The sequence below is a fragment of the Hemicordylus capensis genome, chromosome 3, assembly GCF_027244095.1.
Source record: "Hemicordylus capensis ecotype Gifberg chromosome 3, rHemCap1.1.pri, whole genome shotgun sequence".
NCBI classification, from domain to species: domain Eukaryota; kingdom Metazoa; phylum Chordata; class Lepidosauria; order Squamata; family Cordylidae; genus Hemicordylus; species Hemicordylus capensis.
In genome coordinates this window covers 226,291,432-226,309,021 of record NC_069659.1, presented here as the reverse complement: position 1 = coordinate 226,309,021, position 17,590 = coordinate 226,291,432, and the positions used below count along the sequence as shown (strand labels likewise).

The following is a 17,590-nucleotide window of genomic DNA, read 5'->3' as shown; positions in this document are numbered from 1 at the left end:
ATGGTGATTCTCTTGATTTAGAGAATGAGCCCCTGGTGGCGCAGTGGTAAAACTGCCGCCCTGTAGCCAGAAGATTACAAGTTCGATCCTGACCAGGGGCTCAAGGTTGACTCAGCCTTCCATCCTTCCGATGTCAGTAAAATGAGTACCCAGAATGTTGGGGGCAATATGCTAAATCATTGTAAACCGCTTAGAGAGCTTCGGCTATAGAGCGGTATATAAATGTAAGTGCTATTGCTATTGCTATTTATTTAGAAGGGGGAGAGTAACTGGCCCTATCGACCCCCAGCACAGTACTTCCAGTGACTGTTGTTGGTGTCTGTCTTATGTTTCTTTTAGATTGTGAGCCCTTTGGGGACAGGGATCCATCTTATTTATTTATTATTTCTCTATGTAAACCGCCCTGAGCCATTTTTGGAAGGGTGGTATAGAAATCGAATTATTATTATTATTATATTCCAGTTCCCAGCCAAAGCCTCTTAATTCAGAGATCCTGAGTAGGAGAACAGACCTCCAAGTCCAGATTCAGTTATGTACAGTCCTAGTCTAGCTGAGACACTAACAAGCCTACCATGTTGAAGTCTTCCTTAAGCTTTGGCCTCTGATTTCTTTGTTTCAACTGTTCCAATATTGTGCAGTTGTTGGAAACTTTCAAGCCACAGAAAGAGTTGTATATCTGAGATAACAAGATGAGTGATCGTGGTTAGGAAACTAGAATAGAGCTCAAGGAGATCTGGGTTTCTAACAGCTCTGCCACATACTTCCTGTGTATTATATTTAGGTGGAAAAAATCATGATGGTCTTATGCTGCACTTTTGTAATAAATGGATTGCATCACAAAGGGCAGAGGTAAAGCTACCCATGTTGTAAAGTGCTCTGTAGGCACTTTAAACAGGAGACCCTTCTGCACATACATGATGGAAAATAGTACTTGCAATTATAGTGTGTTAACATTATATTATCATCACTATCATTATTGTAATGGTAGTAATATCTACTATGCCTTCTAATGTATAAAGTTGCCTCATGTGCATAGCCCTCTTTCGGAATCATTATTTTTCATACTGATTATCATTTGTAATTTAGACAAGTCCTTTAGTTCATAATCCACAAATCTGTACTATGCTGCTGAGCTGATAGCCTTTTGGTGCTCCAGCCTACCCCTAACCCCAGAAATCCCTGGGATCTGCATATCTTGTGGTACACAGGCTGTGAAATAACCCCTCAATGCTGCTCCAACCAGCTGCAGCTGCATTTATATTGTTGCATCACTGTTGGGCCATGGTATTTCTGGGGTTTGCAAGGGCTCACTTGCCTGTGCTGGGCGCTTTCCAGATTACATGCTATAACAGCAGTAAAATGGTTTGGCTTGGCAGGATCATATTGAAAATGATCCCCAGAAGCAAAAAATCCTACAATGGGAAAATACAGCTACTTTTTTGCGACACACATGCAACATTGTAGCACTATGATGCAAAGATAAAACCCCAAAGAAGGCATCGGAAATGTGAACGGCACCTTGCTGTCTGTGCAGGGACTGCAGTGTCACAACACAGGACCAGGACCTACGAAAGCACACTTAGCAGATCTGTAGTGACACTGTTGTAGGGTTTAATCGAAAGCACCCTGGAGGGCAGTACATTAGTACAGTGCTGCAGCAGGGTTGTGGATGACACACATTGTATGAAAAATGGTTTACAGTCTTTAGCTTGATCACCGGCACAACAGCCCCTGTGCGGTAAGTCACTGCCTGACATCCTGACTAAATTACTCCGTGGAAATCTGATTGCAACAAAGTTCTAGAGTAACTCCTGAGTAGTACGATTAGGTAACTTAGTCTGAATGTCAGCTACTATTATGTTTGTAGAGGAGAGAATATATAACTCCTGCAAACTGAGCAAATAAGCACCTTTTAAAGTGATGGCTCTTTTATATTTAGCAGGGAGAGAGTAACTCTCCATCCTAGCATAGCATCCCACCCAGTGGCTGTTGCTGGGATCTCCCTGTTTGCTGGTTGTTGTTTTTTTGGTGGTTTTTTTTTTTTTAAACTTTAACTCCATTTAGGACTTTTGCTATGTATACTGCTTTGATTTTTTGGGTTGAAAAGTAGTGCATTTATATTAATAATGACTTGGAACACTATCCAGTAAGAGGAGGAGTACTGGCAAATCGTCTGTACTTAATGACCTTCCTCCTGCTGCAGTGATGGTGTGTAGTGTCAGACATTGTATCACTGTGAAACCTGGCATAGGCAGTACCCATGTCAGCATTGTCCACCCTCTGAAAATGTGCTGGTGCTGCAGGTCTGGTCTGCATGCAAACCTCCATACTGCATGATGGCTGATTCTACAGGTTATGGTTGCAGTAGGGGCAAGCCATTCTTCAGTGATCATTTCCAGAGGGCATAACATGGACTCAGTCACTCAGGCTGAGGTAGTTGTAAAAGCCAGATTTTCCAAATCCAATACAGGGATCACACTGAACCTAAAGAGATCCATCTCAGTAAAAGTCCTCATGCTCTTTGGATCAGCTGATGACATTATTGCTTCATCAAATAAAAGCAGTATATAGCCAAGGAGGATATTACAGATGCACTCTACAGGAATCAGACTGTTCTCAAAAGTGTACTTGAGGCAGAATAAAGTACTAAAATATAAAGACAAAACAAGTTATTTCAAGTTTATATTTGCACTGGAAGTGTTATTGCAGGGACATGTCTTGCCCTCAGTCCAACTGGTGTCAATTCAGGACAACGCCAGAAATGTGGATGAAATTATTATAGCATTGCAGGAGGGAGGCACACTGTGACCCCATTATCTGTGATTTTTTTGCTTAGAGAATGCAACCATTTTACACGTTACAATCAATGACAGAATGAAAAAAAAGCAAATATTTATTTTGAGATTATGGGAAGCAGGAAGCAATTAGAACTAAAAATGTTAAAAATGAAGAAATAATTTAACAAAAACAATTATGCTGGGCATATAAGCAGCTCTGTCTCCAAATTGTTATTCAAAATGTAATTCCAGAGCATGCTAGAATCTATCACTTCTTTTAAAAGCAACTGTGTGTATTATTTCACATCTGAAAATCAATCATTATAAACAACATCTGGGTATCATTAATCACTTATTCCACAGCTGGATTAACAAAATAAGAAAAAGGTTTGACCAAGAATTCAAAGCATTTCCAGATTTCTCTTTTTAAAACCCTTTAGATTTATACTAACAATAGAAAATAACTTGTACACACACACACACACACACACACACACACACTAACATTACTATGCATTAATCATTACTTCCCTGCAGCTATGTCCTGTTTATTGTTTTGTGAAAGTTCAGAACCAAAATATTTAGCTAAGACACTCTACTCAGAGTTTTGGAAATTTGCATATTTTTCAGACTACTAAGAATGCCATAGCAAAGCTGAATCTGAGGAAGTCCTAGAATCCCTGCAAGTACAAATACCTTTAAGCCCCCATATCACATTTTAAAGAACATATATACATGCTAAAATGTTCTAGCCTTGGCATACTTGAAATGCTATCAACCTTCCGGGTGTGGTATTATGCATTTTCAAATCCCTGGGCTGATAACATGCACTTGGGAATATCTGAAAAAATGAAAAGGGAATAGGTTGGACTTTTAAAAAATACATTTATGGATAGGCCTCATCAGTGGTTGTTAGCCACAATTGCTAAATGCCACAGACAGAGGCAGTCTAGCTTTGCAAATGAGGTGGTGGGGACAATCAAATGACAGGCAACTCCACCACACCCTGCTTGTGAGCTCCCTGAGATATTTGGTTGGTCATTGTTGGAAACACAATTCTGGAGGAGATGGGCATTGGTCTGATCCAGCAAGGCAATGGGCATTGGACTGATCCAGAAAGCTATCAGATACATTCTATTCCCGGTTTCCATCTTCTGCATTTATACAGCTGAATATGTATAACCAGCAGTGGTGATACTCAGAACTGCTTAGTGTCCAAAACAGTTGACCTCAGAGCACTGATATCCAAGCAAGAATCAGCTGTACTGCCCTGGAGTGTTTTTTTGTTTTTGTTTTTATCCTAACACACAAACAAGTGCTAGAGCACCAGCAGAACACCAACAGTTATTATTCCATTCCGTATGTGAACAACACACCGCCAATATATATACAATTGGCTTTAGAGAATAGCGTGAGCCAAAACAAGGAGAAAAAGAGGTTCATGACCTGAAAGGGAAACAATCTAAATCTAAAAGAGAAGGAGGGTTGGGACAAACATGCCGTGGTGCAGTCTGGCTACCTGATTTGAGGTATATGTTGAACCTCTTAAATCAGAACAAGAATGATACTAGGCTACAGCAGAACTAAACAAATTGCTGCAACCCAGCAGATGTAAGCTTTCCCAATCACTCACTCACGGACTGTCTACCACACTCCGCAGTTTGTAGTGGTGCATTAGCACTTTACACACACACACACACACACACACACACACACACACACACACACACACGGAAAGAGGAAAGTTCAGGTAAGAACTACCCAGTTTACAAAGACAACTGTGGGCTGGTTCACATATGTACAATATATGCATATTCAATCACATAATATCATTTAGTAACATGCATGTGCAAATAAAGTAAGATAATCTCAAAAACACAAGGACATGAAGTCAATTCAGTTGTTATCAAGTGCTTAGGAAGGAAAGAAGATGTACCTGTATGTGTGAATAGGTCCTATGTTAAATACTCTTAAAATTGAGGGACAGACATGGGACACTGAATAAATGACTCATTTTCCTATTTGCCTACCATTCCTTTGCATCTAGTCATAAGGAGTTCTCCTTATGGCTTAACCCATGAAGCATCTACTAGGAATTAATGACCCTTATATTTTTCATTTCCCTTATTGGGCAGTAAAGTGCATGCATTTTCAAAAGCTTACTCAAGAATATTAACCAAAGACTGAATCATAACCAGCTTGTAAATTTTTTTTTACTAATACATTTCTGTTAAAGAGAAATTACTAGCTTACCCAGAAAAAGCAATCTTTTCATGGATGTTTTACTATCCTAGCCGATGTGGGTGTTTAAAAGGAAATGAGTGCATGGATGGAGTCTAGTCATGCGTGAATGCAAATAAAGTGGGATCATGATGAAGAACCAGCCCACTTTGATCTTTGGTTTGTGTCCTTTTATGCAAAGGGGTGAAGTTGCTACTAATACAGGCCTGCCTTCTGGTTGACTTGGGGAGAGCTGGTTCCTGTCAAACACTGCACAACATTTGTGAACCTGCAATCTTATACAATATTTTAATACAGAATGGCTTATCTCGGTCTTTATTTCATCCATCCTTACAAGAAGGCAGTGAGGCAGATCATTTTAAAGAGTCCTCAAGACACATTTATTTCATCAAGTATTTGAACAGCTGTAAGTTGGTTTGATTGTAGTTACTGTTTTAAATGGTTGTTTTAGATTTTTAAATATCTTTACATTTGCTTTTAATTCTGGTTTTATCATTTATTTTGTAAACCACCACGAGACATTGGTATGAAATGGCATATAAATTTATGAAAACAAACAAACAAACAAAAATAAATAAATATTATTTCCATTGACCTGAGGGACGGGAAGATAGTTCACTGTTAACATTTCAGTTCCTGGAGGTGGCTGCTGTGGGAGTAAATATATGAAAACATTTCAATGGGAATTCAAAGTGAACTCGGGAAGACCTTGGCACTCCTTGGAAACTCAGAAGAGGTTCCTCAGTGAGAAAACTGATTAATGGTTCCCTGCTAGAACCAATTCTTAGCAGTGTTCATCTTCAGAAAAATATTGGATTTATTCTATGACAGTGATCTCTAAACTGTGGTTTGTCTATCCCCCAGGGGTTCTTGAGGGCTTTCCTGTACCTTGTAGTTTCCTGTAGGCCATTCTCTATCTGTTCTAGGTTTTCCTTTTGTCTTTGCTTAACTGCCAAGGTGAAACATCATTGCATGAAGGTCCCCCCCCCCCACGTTGGAAGTACTTGCAATGATCTGAGGTCTTGGAAGGGATATGGTACCCATCAAGTTTGGAAACCATTCTAGAATTTCTCTCAGAGTTCCACTCTCAGTTTACCTGGGAGAATCTTGTGGCACTCAAGTGGTAACCCTTCATGCAGAGGCCAGTAGATGCGGAAGAGTGTAAATGTTACTTGGGGCACACCTAGGTAATTTTGGGGTCCAGACTGCCCCCACCACGAGGCCTGCCCAAAGCATCCTGACACGGCGAACCTATGGTTGTTCTTTTTATTTCAGCCGCCACACAGCAAAGGGGTGGCTGCCGGGGGGTGGGGGGCAGCAGTCCTTCTCTCCCCTCCCGTCGGCGGCTGGAGCAACACTGGGTCTGTCCGTTCGGCCCAGCGGCTGTTGCTAAAGCGTCCCTGCGCAGTTGAAAGAGATCGTTGCAAGCCCCGACAATCTCTATGTGGAGCTGCCTTTGTACATGGTCCGCAAAATACAATTGGAACAGAATGCAACAGCCAGATACTCTGGGACAACTTGAAGGGATCATATAACACTACTTTTATAAGAACTGCACTGGTTGCCAATGTTTCTGAGCGAAATACAAAGTGCTTGTTATCCTCTCTAATAAAACGCTTGGTGTCCGTCTGTGGACGGACACCAAGCGTGTGTCCGTGCCTCCCTGCCCTGTTCTGCGCCTGCGCGAAGCGCAGGCGCAGAACAGGGCAAGGGAGACACGCTCGCCAGTACCCGGCAGCCATCTTGGGCGGCCAGAAGCGGCCGCCCCGAAGAAGCCGGGTAAGCGGCGGCGGGGGACACTGGCCGAGGAGGCGGCGGAGCCATGGCAGAGGCCTGGCCGCCGCCGCTTACCCTGCTTCTTCGGGGCGGCCGCTTCTGGCCGCCCAAGATGGCCGCCGGACAAGGCGGCGGAGAAAACGATGCGGCGGTGGGCCCGGGCAGTGGTGGGCCCGCCCGGAGCTGCAGGCGGCGGTGGGTGGCGGGCCCGGCCGGAGCCGCGGGCGGTGGTGGGTGGCGAGAGGGGGAATGGCGGCGGTGTTCTGGAGCGCACAGCTCCAGTAGCGCCCGTTATCCAACGGGCTAAAAAACACTAGTTAGCTATAAAGCCCTCAGCCACTTGGGTCCAGAGTCCTTAAGAGAGCACCTTCTTTGTCATGCCACTTATTAAGATCATCTGGGGATGTCTGGTTACAGTTACTGCTGGCTCCTTTGGTGGTGACTCTGTTGTTGTCCCAGGGCTTTGGAATATGTTCCCTGTCAAAATAAGAGCATCTCCTTCTCTGACTGCTTTTAGGAAAACCACAAGAAGCACCTGTTTTCTCAGGGTTTTAAATGAAATTATTTTAAACCGTTTGATTTTATCCCATGAAATTGTTTTAACTATTTTTATTCTGTGAAGTTGTTTTAATTGGTTCTAGTCTTTTATATTTGTTTTGTTAAATTGTGTATATCGCCTAGAGATTCACATATCAGGCAGTATATAAATAAATAAATGAGGGCATTTGAACCAGCGCCATAGTACGTTACACCAATCTGACTTGTAATAATGTTTAGAATATCAAGGTTGCTCACACGAACAGCCGCCGTACCTGGGCTTGCACAGCCCTTCCTGGGTAGGGCCACTCGTGTGGACCACCACAACCAGTCCCGATCCCAGTGCTCTTCAGCAGGGTAGCCTGGGTTTTGTACCCAGGCTTAGAGTGAGTTAGGAGACTGTGAGCGTGCCCTTCCAAGCCCCTCTCCAGTTGTGTGAATGCTCGGGCTGCGGCAAGAGCTCTTGACCGCGGGGAAATCCACCAATTACCCTCGCTCCACATACAGGGCCTTGTGGAATGCTGGAGGACTTCCTCCTCTGGCTCTGTCACTTGCTGCAGCACTGCTTGTGAGCTGCATGAGCAGCAGAGTTTTGAGGAGAAGAGTGATCGTGTGTAGGGAGGCAGGTAGGAGCCAACTCTCCCCAGCGCAGTTGTGTGAATGCCCTTATTGTATACCTACCCACAAACTCAGCTTACCCATAAAGTAATGCAGTAGCTGCTATAATTTTTTTTTTAAAAAAAACCTGCCACATTAGGTTGTTGCAGTCTGATAACACCTCAACATTGATGACAATGGACAAATTTGATCTGCCACCTAATGGTGCACCGGAGAAATGCTTGACTAACAAGCAGAAAGTTGCTGGTTTGAATCTCCTCTGGTACTATATTGGGCAGCAGAGATATAGGAAGATGCTGAAAGGCATCATCTCATACTGTTCAGGAGGAGGCAATGGTAACGCCTTCCTGTATTCTACCAAAAGAAAACGACAGGGCTCTGTGGGTGCCAGGAGTCAAAATGGACTTGATGGCACGTTTTACCTTTACTAATCTCATCACTTTCACGGCAACTCCTAGCTTTGCATTTTTAGGGGGAATTCTTTCTTAAGTTTTTTCTTAACCTTCTAGGAAATATAGCAGTTCATATGCTGTAGTGAATGGTTTCTTTGTCAAGATGGTTTTGGGTATCTCATTTGTAACATGGACTGCAGCACCTGAGTGACATACAGTCACTCAGGTGCTGCAGTTCACACAGAACTCTTCTAACATGTCACTTAAAATATTGTAAATAAACAAATAATGTCTGGTTCTGGTCTGAGCCCCTGTGCCATAGAGGTTTTGTCGCCATAATTTTTGCATCACAAATGTCAAGGTTTTTGCACACAATCTGCATTCACAGTACACAATTTCTAGCGCTTGTTATCCCCAGTGTCTTTCTTTATCTGGTTTCGGAGGAATAACCTCCTCTTTTATGCAAATTCTGTAAGCTGGCCTAACCTCTGTGGACATTAAAAAACACACACAAGCCACCTTTTCTAGTCTAAAGAACATCCGAGATTCCTGAAATTAAAGGCATCTGGACCATTTTTACGTGTTGTAAGAATTTCACTTGCATTCCTGTAATCTAGTCTCTCCCTCTCATATCTGATTGATAAACAACAGTACCTTAAAATAATCCATTTACCTACTGTACCACCATGGCTGTGTTTAAATTTAGCTGTCATCACTTTATACATGTGACATCAATCTACATGGTATCAATGTAAACTGTTTGCGTAACCCAGTGTAGTATATTTTATTGACCTGTCAGTGGAGGGGGGAAAAAGGATAAAGCAGCACTTTATCAGCTGCATGCCATCAATGTATTGAAACTGACAGAGAGCATTTGGTAATGCAGAAATAGAATTATATTGTAGGACTATATTTCCTATTTTCTGTACATTTATTAAGCAACTTTAGCAGCTTTGGGGGGCCTTGATCCTGACTTGAACCATGGCACATGGAGAGGGGTTAATCCTTTCCTTTTTTTCCTGCTGAAACTGCCTCTGCAGCAGATAGCCACTTCGGGGCAAATAGCAGCCTAGGAGCAATTTTTGGTAGGAAAACAACATGAGGAGACAAACTTAATCCCTGTGACTGCTTTTTGTGAGGGGGAAAAAGGCACTTCCAGTTGGAAGCACACCTATTAACAATGCATTCCTGTGAACATCTAGTTTGGCTTTTAGTGTAACTGCAAACAAACTTTGTAGGTATGGAAAGGTAGAAGCATATTCAACCGGTTTTGCAAGATCTGCACTGACTACCCGTTTGCTTGTGGATCCAGCATAAAATGTTGGTGGTGAATTTTAAAGCCCTTCATGACCTGCTAGGACCAACATACCTTAGAGCAGGGGTTCCCAACCAGCATCATCCCAACTCCGGATGATGCTGAACTGCAGCTCCCAGCATCCCCAGCCACAATGGCAGGGGTGCTGGGAGTTGGAGTTCAGCAACGTTTGGGGGAACCCAGGTTGGGAACCACTGCCTTAGAGAAGGCCTCTCTCCATTGCAAATCCTCAGCTGGTAAAAATTATCAGGGGGCCCTTCACACTTAGCCACAGCAGTGTGGGAGCTGGTTTTCCATGGTTCAACCCCATTATTTATTTAATCACATTTATAAACTGCCCCATATAACATTTCTGGGTGCTTAAGAAATTAAAATACAACAGTTAAATACAGACATTAAAATGACCATCAATAAAACTTTAAAACATTCTAAACTAGAAGCATGGCTATGGACTGTGGGTCAATAGCACAACCATGTGGTTGGTACTGATCATGTTGATCTTTCCCACCTGATTGGGAAGGTAGGGAGTGTAGGAGTGTTCCAATTGCATGCAAAACATCCACATTGCCACACAGTCTGCACCCACACAGGATGACACCACAGGGAAACAGCTTCTGTGTCCTTGTGGCTATATGCAAAAAGAGGTCCCAGTAAAGTCATGTTCTGTGTTCCATCATCAATGGAAACTTGGACTCCTCCAACAAGGAGCAGGGCCTTTATACCTGTAGCCCTGACACCACCACCACTACTGTAGCCCTGATGCTGAACAACAAGATTTTGGAGTAAAATTGTTCATGTACACCAGAACAATTTTCTATGGAAGGAAATGTACAGTCTGGTTTTTTTGGCAGAGTATATGGATTTCAGAGACAGACAACTCTATGGCCCTTTTTTTCTGGCGGGCATGTTCAGCTTGATGATGGACAACTGCTTTTATGCTTGTTTTAGGGTGGGTGTTTCCGAGCTTTTAAGAGGTTGGGCTGGGAATTTTTGAGATTTTATATTTCTATCTCATATATTCATCATTTTATATTTTTTATCATACCTTATTTTTATCACTGAGCACATGGAGAAGTAGCATATGCATCTTTTCAGTAAATATACAATAAATACAAAACAGGAAAAGGACAGCAGGAAACAAAATCATGGGCATGTTTTCCCTATAAATATTTCCTGAAAACAAATCTATGATTCCAAAAAAACTTCCTCCCTGCTCCACCAAAGAGGATCCATATCACAAAGGCTTATGAATTTCATATGTTAAAGATATCTCGGTGCTAAATACAATACACCATATTGGTTTGCCTTCAGCTACAGTATTTGTCCTGGAGATCTGGCTACGAAATCTTGATTTTCATAGTATAGGTAAACTATTATAGAAATAAGTTGCACAAACGACTGGTGTTGCCCACTGTGTATACAGAATACATGCTCTGAAACAAATCCTTATCTATGCCCTTAAGGCATTTTGGGTAATCTGGAAGAAGTACTCCCATCAAGTTGGGAAACCCTCATGGGCTACATTCTCCAATGTATTATCCTGCAAAGTTCTAAGTGCCGGCTGCAATCTATGGAGCTCTATACACTTCCAATAGATTTTAAAAAGCATGCCTCACACACATAATTTGGTCTCTGCTACAACTGAGCCCAATAGCTTCTTCAATCCAAGCACTTGAATTTTCATGGTTGAATACTGTCACTGAAGTAAAAGGGACTTCTTTAGAGCAAGGAGTATAAAGACTGCAATTAACTTATTATTTAAGCTCTGCTGTGCCCTCTTGGGGAAAAGGTTTATACACTGGGGCCAACATGCTCAAAGCACTGCTCAGTGCTCACACAAATGGTATGAGCAATGTCATGTGGGACCTGCAATTTCACAGAAGACTGAGGCTCTCCTTCCATGTAAGCAAAAAATTCAAATTGCAGTAGAAGCAACAAGGCATCATCAGAACTACAGTTGTTAGCAAAAGGTGAAAATATGGCTTATTTGAGTCTTAACTGTAATCCTGGTACACTTTTAGATAAGAAGATGCTGAAGAGCCAGAGGTTTATTTGATGTTTCCATCACATGCTGAAGAGGCTATCCACTTTACAGTTATAAATTAAATGTTCGTCTATTAAGCAACGTGAGCAGCTATGATGCAAATTTCAAAGACATCTACCGCCTATGTCCATTGTTGATGCCATTGCATGTATATGGGGGCCAGTGTAGTGTAGTGGTTAGAGTGCTGGACTAGGACCGGGGAGAACGGAGTTCAAATCCCCATTCAGCCATGGAACTCACTGGGTGACTCTGGGCCAGTCAATTGCAGCCTAACCTACCTCACTGGGTTTTCGTGAGGATAATAATAACCATGAACTCTAGGGTCCTTGGAGGAAGAGTGGGATATGAAAGTAAAATAAATAAATAAAAGATTGGTAGATGAGACAACAGAGGACAAATGGAGTAACTGTTAACTGCTTTTCCCTGCCTATGTTTGGGACTGCAAGCATATGGGTCTCACTTTTGATATGCTCAGGAGCCTAACAGCATTATGAGCTCTCCGTTTGTTGGCATACTGGGGAACAGTCACTCAGTAGGCAGTGGGACAGTTACCCCTAGATTTAGCAGCAGCAAAAAGAGCCAAATTGAAAGGGAGCTCACCTCATTCCTCCCCCATGCTGGGATACCTAAGCAGACTCCCAAAGCTAACGTGTAACAGTTAACTTTCTGTTCAAGGTATCTCTGCACAATTGACCATCCTATGGTTTACCTCCCTTCCATAAGATGCCTCAAATGAGCTAAAAGCCAATTATCCCAGCAGGGAAGTCAGATAAGCAATAGCAATAGCAATAGCACTTACATTTATATACCGCTCTATAGCTGGAAGCTCTCTAAGCGGTTTACAATGATTTAGCATATTGCCCCCCAACATTCTGGGTACTCATTTTACCGACCTTGGAAGGATGGAAGGCTGAGTCAACCTTGAGCCCCTTGGTCAGGATTGAACTTGTAACCTTCTGGTTACAGGGCAGCAGTTTTACCACTGCACCACCAGGGGCTCTTCTTAAGGCTGTGCGAAAGCTCCCTCCTTCTCAAAAGGAAGCTGGAGTGGGCAATAGAGAAGTACCTATTAAAACACTGATTAGTTCACAAGGTGTTTCCAACCAAAAAGAGTTCCCGTGTTTGCACAGCCACTCTATTTGCATCATCCTATTCACTCATTGTGTTGTAGTGCAGCACAGCAGACAAGACAATGGGATCTTTTGAGATTCCCCAGAATTTCCTTAGTCAAGAAAGAAGGTCAATTGAAATGTTCCCTCAGGACACATTTTTGGCTTTATCTCCCCTGGATTCTTGAGCCAGTATGCTCTTCTTGGCCTCTAATGCTCCCCACTTAGTTACTGCCTCATGGAGTCACCCATTGCTTTGACACTGCAGCGAACACTTGCTATACAACTTAGCTGTGTTTTGCTCTGTGGGCCACCCTCGCTTCCAGGCTCTAGATTGGTTCCCTTGCCGGATGCGATCTGCACTGCCCTCCTTGCTAATACCTGGAGCTGGCTTCACGAGAACAGATGCCCTTTGGATCCATCCCTACTATCTATCTAACTCCCTTGATTCTTTGCTGCTTGCTGCTCCCCAGTCTACCCCCGAGGTAAGAGGTCCATCGGTCGCCACTGAGCCACAAGGATCTGCCCACTACTGTAGGAAGAACTGAGGTTGTATGATAACTGCTGCGCCCCAATCTGGGCCCCCTCTATCCCTGTCTCTTCTCTCCTAAATCCAAGAGCCTGTTTCTCTGAGCCTCCTTTCTCTGGCCAGCCTAGAAGCTACCTTAATTTGGACATTAAGTTAAATTTCTTCCTAGCAGTTGTATGGTTAATCTTGTAACGTATTTTTAGTAACAATATTTATTTTAGTGACTCTCTTATTTCATTGTACCCCCTTACCCTCAAATAAAATCTTCTCTGTTTTTGAATATCTCTCTCTCAGTCAGTCATTTTCCTGTAACCAACACTCTGGATTAAATTTATTCTGATGTGGAACTGCTCCACTCTGAGCTAATTTCCCCACACAGAGCCCGAACACAATAGGTGCTCACCAATCACTAGGGATGTGCACAGAATGGGTTTAGCACTCCTTTTCTGGTGCACTGAACCAGTTCAAAATGCTGACTTTCAAGCTGGTTCGGAGGCGGGGGGTGGTTGCTTTATGGCGTGGGGAGGGTGTCCTTACCTCCCTGACTGCATTTCCCCCACCGGTGCTACTGCCAAAATCGCTGATGTGGGGTGGCAGAGTACCTTCTTGTCACTTGGTCAGCATAATGCCAGAAGTGGCTGGCGTACATGCACACGTTATGCATGCATACCAGCCACTTCCAGTATTACACTGACCAAGTGGCAAGAAAGTACTCAGCCACTCCGCATAGTGATTTTGGCAGCAGCACCAGTGGGGAAAGTGTGGTGGGGGAGGTAAGGACACCCTCCCTGTGCCTTAAAGCAACCACCCAGCTCCTCCTAGGAGTGCACGGAACCGATTCCATGCACATCCCTACTAATCACCCCGGAGCAATTCCATTAATAATGAAGATGTTAAAGAGTCTTTCCACATGGGGAAGAAAGAAAAATCTGGAAGACAACAAAGAAAAAGCAAACCCCCAAAGTGGTCCCCGACACATAAAAGTTAAAGAATCTATAGTATGGGTCAACTTTCAAGTTATGTCGTCATTATGCAGTCAAACAAATACCTCTTTAATTTATACTAGCTAACTGATCAAGACACGTTGCTTTCCTAACATATGTTTTGCTTGTAATAAACAGCAGTTCCAATATGAAGTTTGCAAATGGTTATGAATGCATCCTTGGTTTCTGAATGAAGAAGAAACACTGCTGGCATTCAGGAATTCTAGTAATACATTATTACTGCTTTTCATTTGGAAAAATGCGTTATGGAAGCAATTTCAACAACAAAATGGTTTAAACATGCAACGAGTACTAGAGGAAAAGTGACTTACCAAACTCATCACATATGCTCTCATTTTCAATAAGAGTTGGATGATCAAACGTATCTCGACAGTAAAGAATTTGTGGATTTTTGCTGATTACAGCAATGCCTCCGAGGGCTAATATAAACTGGTCTGTTAGAATGGAGGACGGCTTGTCTTGAATGCGTTTCAGCATGGAACGATAACGACAGTACTGTGGGTAGCTGAGGATTAGCACATTTGAATCTTCGTCATCCTCACCTGCAATAAAATTAGTAAGACAACTTTTAATTCTGTTAATAATTAATTGATAATGATTATTAATTATTGCCCTATTTGTCATAACCTGCACACAAATGGCATATATGGGGAAAGTATGTTTATTTATTCATGTTTATCCCATCCTTCTTCTAAGGAACTCAGGGCAGTGTACTTGGTGCCCTTTATTTATTTATTTGTGTGTGTGTGTGTGTGTGTGTGTGTGCGCGTGCACAGTATTTATTATTGGGGCGTGTAGGGTTCTGAATGGCACAGAATGTGGCCTTTAGTGACCCAATACTTTTCAAAAAACCAAACAAACCCAGTAAATACAATTGTTCATTTAAAAAAAAAAACTGAAGGAGAGAATTCATGTGAGAATGAATTTAAAAACACCACCACCACCACCACCACCACCACCACCACCAACTGGAGCTTTTGCCAACATCAGAGAAATTCAGGACATAAATTCCAGTAGCCAGTGACTGGGACTCCTTCAGTGGTATATTTACCATGTCCTTCCCCACATGTTCACAGTCTTTCTTCCCTCTATTCATACAGACCAACACAGAGAGAAATGCACACTGAATACAGGGTATTGTCATATTCTGCATTTCAGAAATTATTGCAATTGCATTCTTTGGAAATTCTATTGTGAAATAGTATAAAACACCCTATTTCCTTCCCTGTAGCTCCCATAACGTTTTCCAGAATTTTTTGTTTTTAATTAATTGATCATATTAATGTCCCAATACAATGCACACTCAGTAGCAAACTACAGTGATCTCCTCTTTACAATGTCGCACATGCCATCTTTTAACGACCCACTTCTGAATTTTACTGACCTATTTTCAAAATAGTCTCGCCTGCACATTGCCTTTGATAAGATAATGGCCAAGAGTAAATCAGCCAGTAGCCTGTATCTCAACAGCAACATAAATACAGCACTGCACACTTGACAAGTGAGAGGAAGATTAAAAAGGGGGAAAGGTGCAAAATCCAAGAAGTACAATAACTGAAAGGGAGCCTTTGAAATTTCTCACGGTATTGCTGCATCAGCAGTGAACAAAGGCAGCAGCAACAGATGGGTCATGTGAATCAATCAAAAATATCAGTCTGACCTTTCTAATATAGCGGCCAATATTCACCTGCATTAGGGCTTGTTTACACGCCATTCCTTACAGCAGGAAGTGTAGCAGCATCTTTCTATGAATATCTTATTCTGAAAGGTCAGCTCAGCAGTGACCTCTTAGCTTTCACGTTCTCGTCCGCTGAAGAGGCTCTCCTCTATTTTTAACGCTACCTGGAAGAATGCCATGCCCCATCTGTCCCTATCTGGACCTTAAGATCTTTGCAGGCTATGCTTCGAGTGCCCCCGCCAAATGAGGTGAGGCAGGTGGTTACTAGGGAGAGAGTCTTTTCAGCAGGCTATGGAATAGCCTCCCCAGTAAGGCTTGCCTGGCACCATCACGATGTTCAGCTGCAGACTACCTTGTTCACCCAAGCTTATTTGGTTTTTAAAATGTTAAAAATTATTAATTTTTGTATTTTATTGTTTACTGTTTTTGTTTTAATGTGATTTTAATTTAATTGTAAGCTTTATTCTGTTGTTTTGTTTTACTTTGTGAGTCGCCCAGAGAATAACTGTAATGGGGCAGCCGATAAATAAAGTTGTTGTCAACAACAACAACAACAACAACACTAGAGGAGAGCTGGTCTTGTGGTAGCTAGCATGACTTGTCCCCTTAGCTAAGCAGGGTCTACCCTAGTTGCATTTGAATGAGAGACTAGATGTGTGAGCACTGTAAGATATTCCCCTCAGGAGATGGAGCCACTCTGGGAAGAGCAGAAGGTTTCAAGTTCCCTCCCTGGCTTCTGCAAGATAGGGCTGAGAGAGATTCCTGCCCGCAACCTTAGAGAAGCAGCTGCCAGTCTGTGAAGACAATATTGAGCTAGATAGACCGATAGTCTGACTCAGTATATAGGCAGTTTCCTATGTGCCTGTGTTCCTACAAGCTCAGTAGTCAGTCTAGTCGGTCGATTCATGCATAATACTGTTTTGCATTCCCTTGAGAAGCTCCAGGGGCAGCTAGTACAGCATTCTCACTGAGGTAATAAACCTGAATCTGGGCTGTACCACTTCAGACCCCAAGTAGGGGGCTCTCATGACTGGATGCTTCCATGAGGGGGGAAACTCCTGCACACAGAAAGCAAGCATGTTGGGGGAAGACAAGACTAGAATCTTTCTTTCTGACATATGCTTTCTGTGTGGAGAGAATTAGTGTATGGAGAAGTGTTCAATAATGTAAGCCCCCATCCAAAATACAATGTGATACAGCCCAGAGAGGTTTACCACCACAGTGAAAACTAGGATAGCCATTTCTCCTAATAATATGTTCCTTCCAGTATCTATTGATCGGGTTCATCTGTACTCAGATTGTTACAACCTTTCAATTTAAGCTATAAGATTAATCTGACAGACAATGAGCTTATTTATTATTTATTTATTTGATTTCTATACTGCCCTTCCATAAGTGGCTCAGGGTGGTTTATATTAAAATAAAAACAACTAAAACCAATTAACAGTTAAATTAACTGTTACAATTAACAGCTTAGTATCCATTATGATAGTAGTGGACCAATACCATAACACTCATATAACACTAGAACCAGGGGTCATCCCATGAAATTGATTGCCAGGAAATTTAG

The 17,590-nt window shown here is 42.4% G+C and overlaps 1 protein-coding gene across 3 annotated transcripts in view; it reads right to left on the bottom strand.

The window, feature by feature from the left end:
• ARID5B (AT-rich interaction domain 5B) overlaps positions 1-17,590 on the bottom strand; it is a 276,705-nt gene that overhangs the window by 132,640 nt on the left and 126,475 nt on the right. For all 3 annotated transcript variants that reach the window (XM_053308880.1, XM_053308879.1, XM_053308881.1), the window contains one exon: positions 14,654-14,884. In XM_053308880.1, the coding sequence (XP_053164855.1) occupies positions 14,654-14,884 (231 nt within the window). The remainder of the gene's footprint in view (positions 1-14,653; positions 14,885-17,590) is intronic.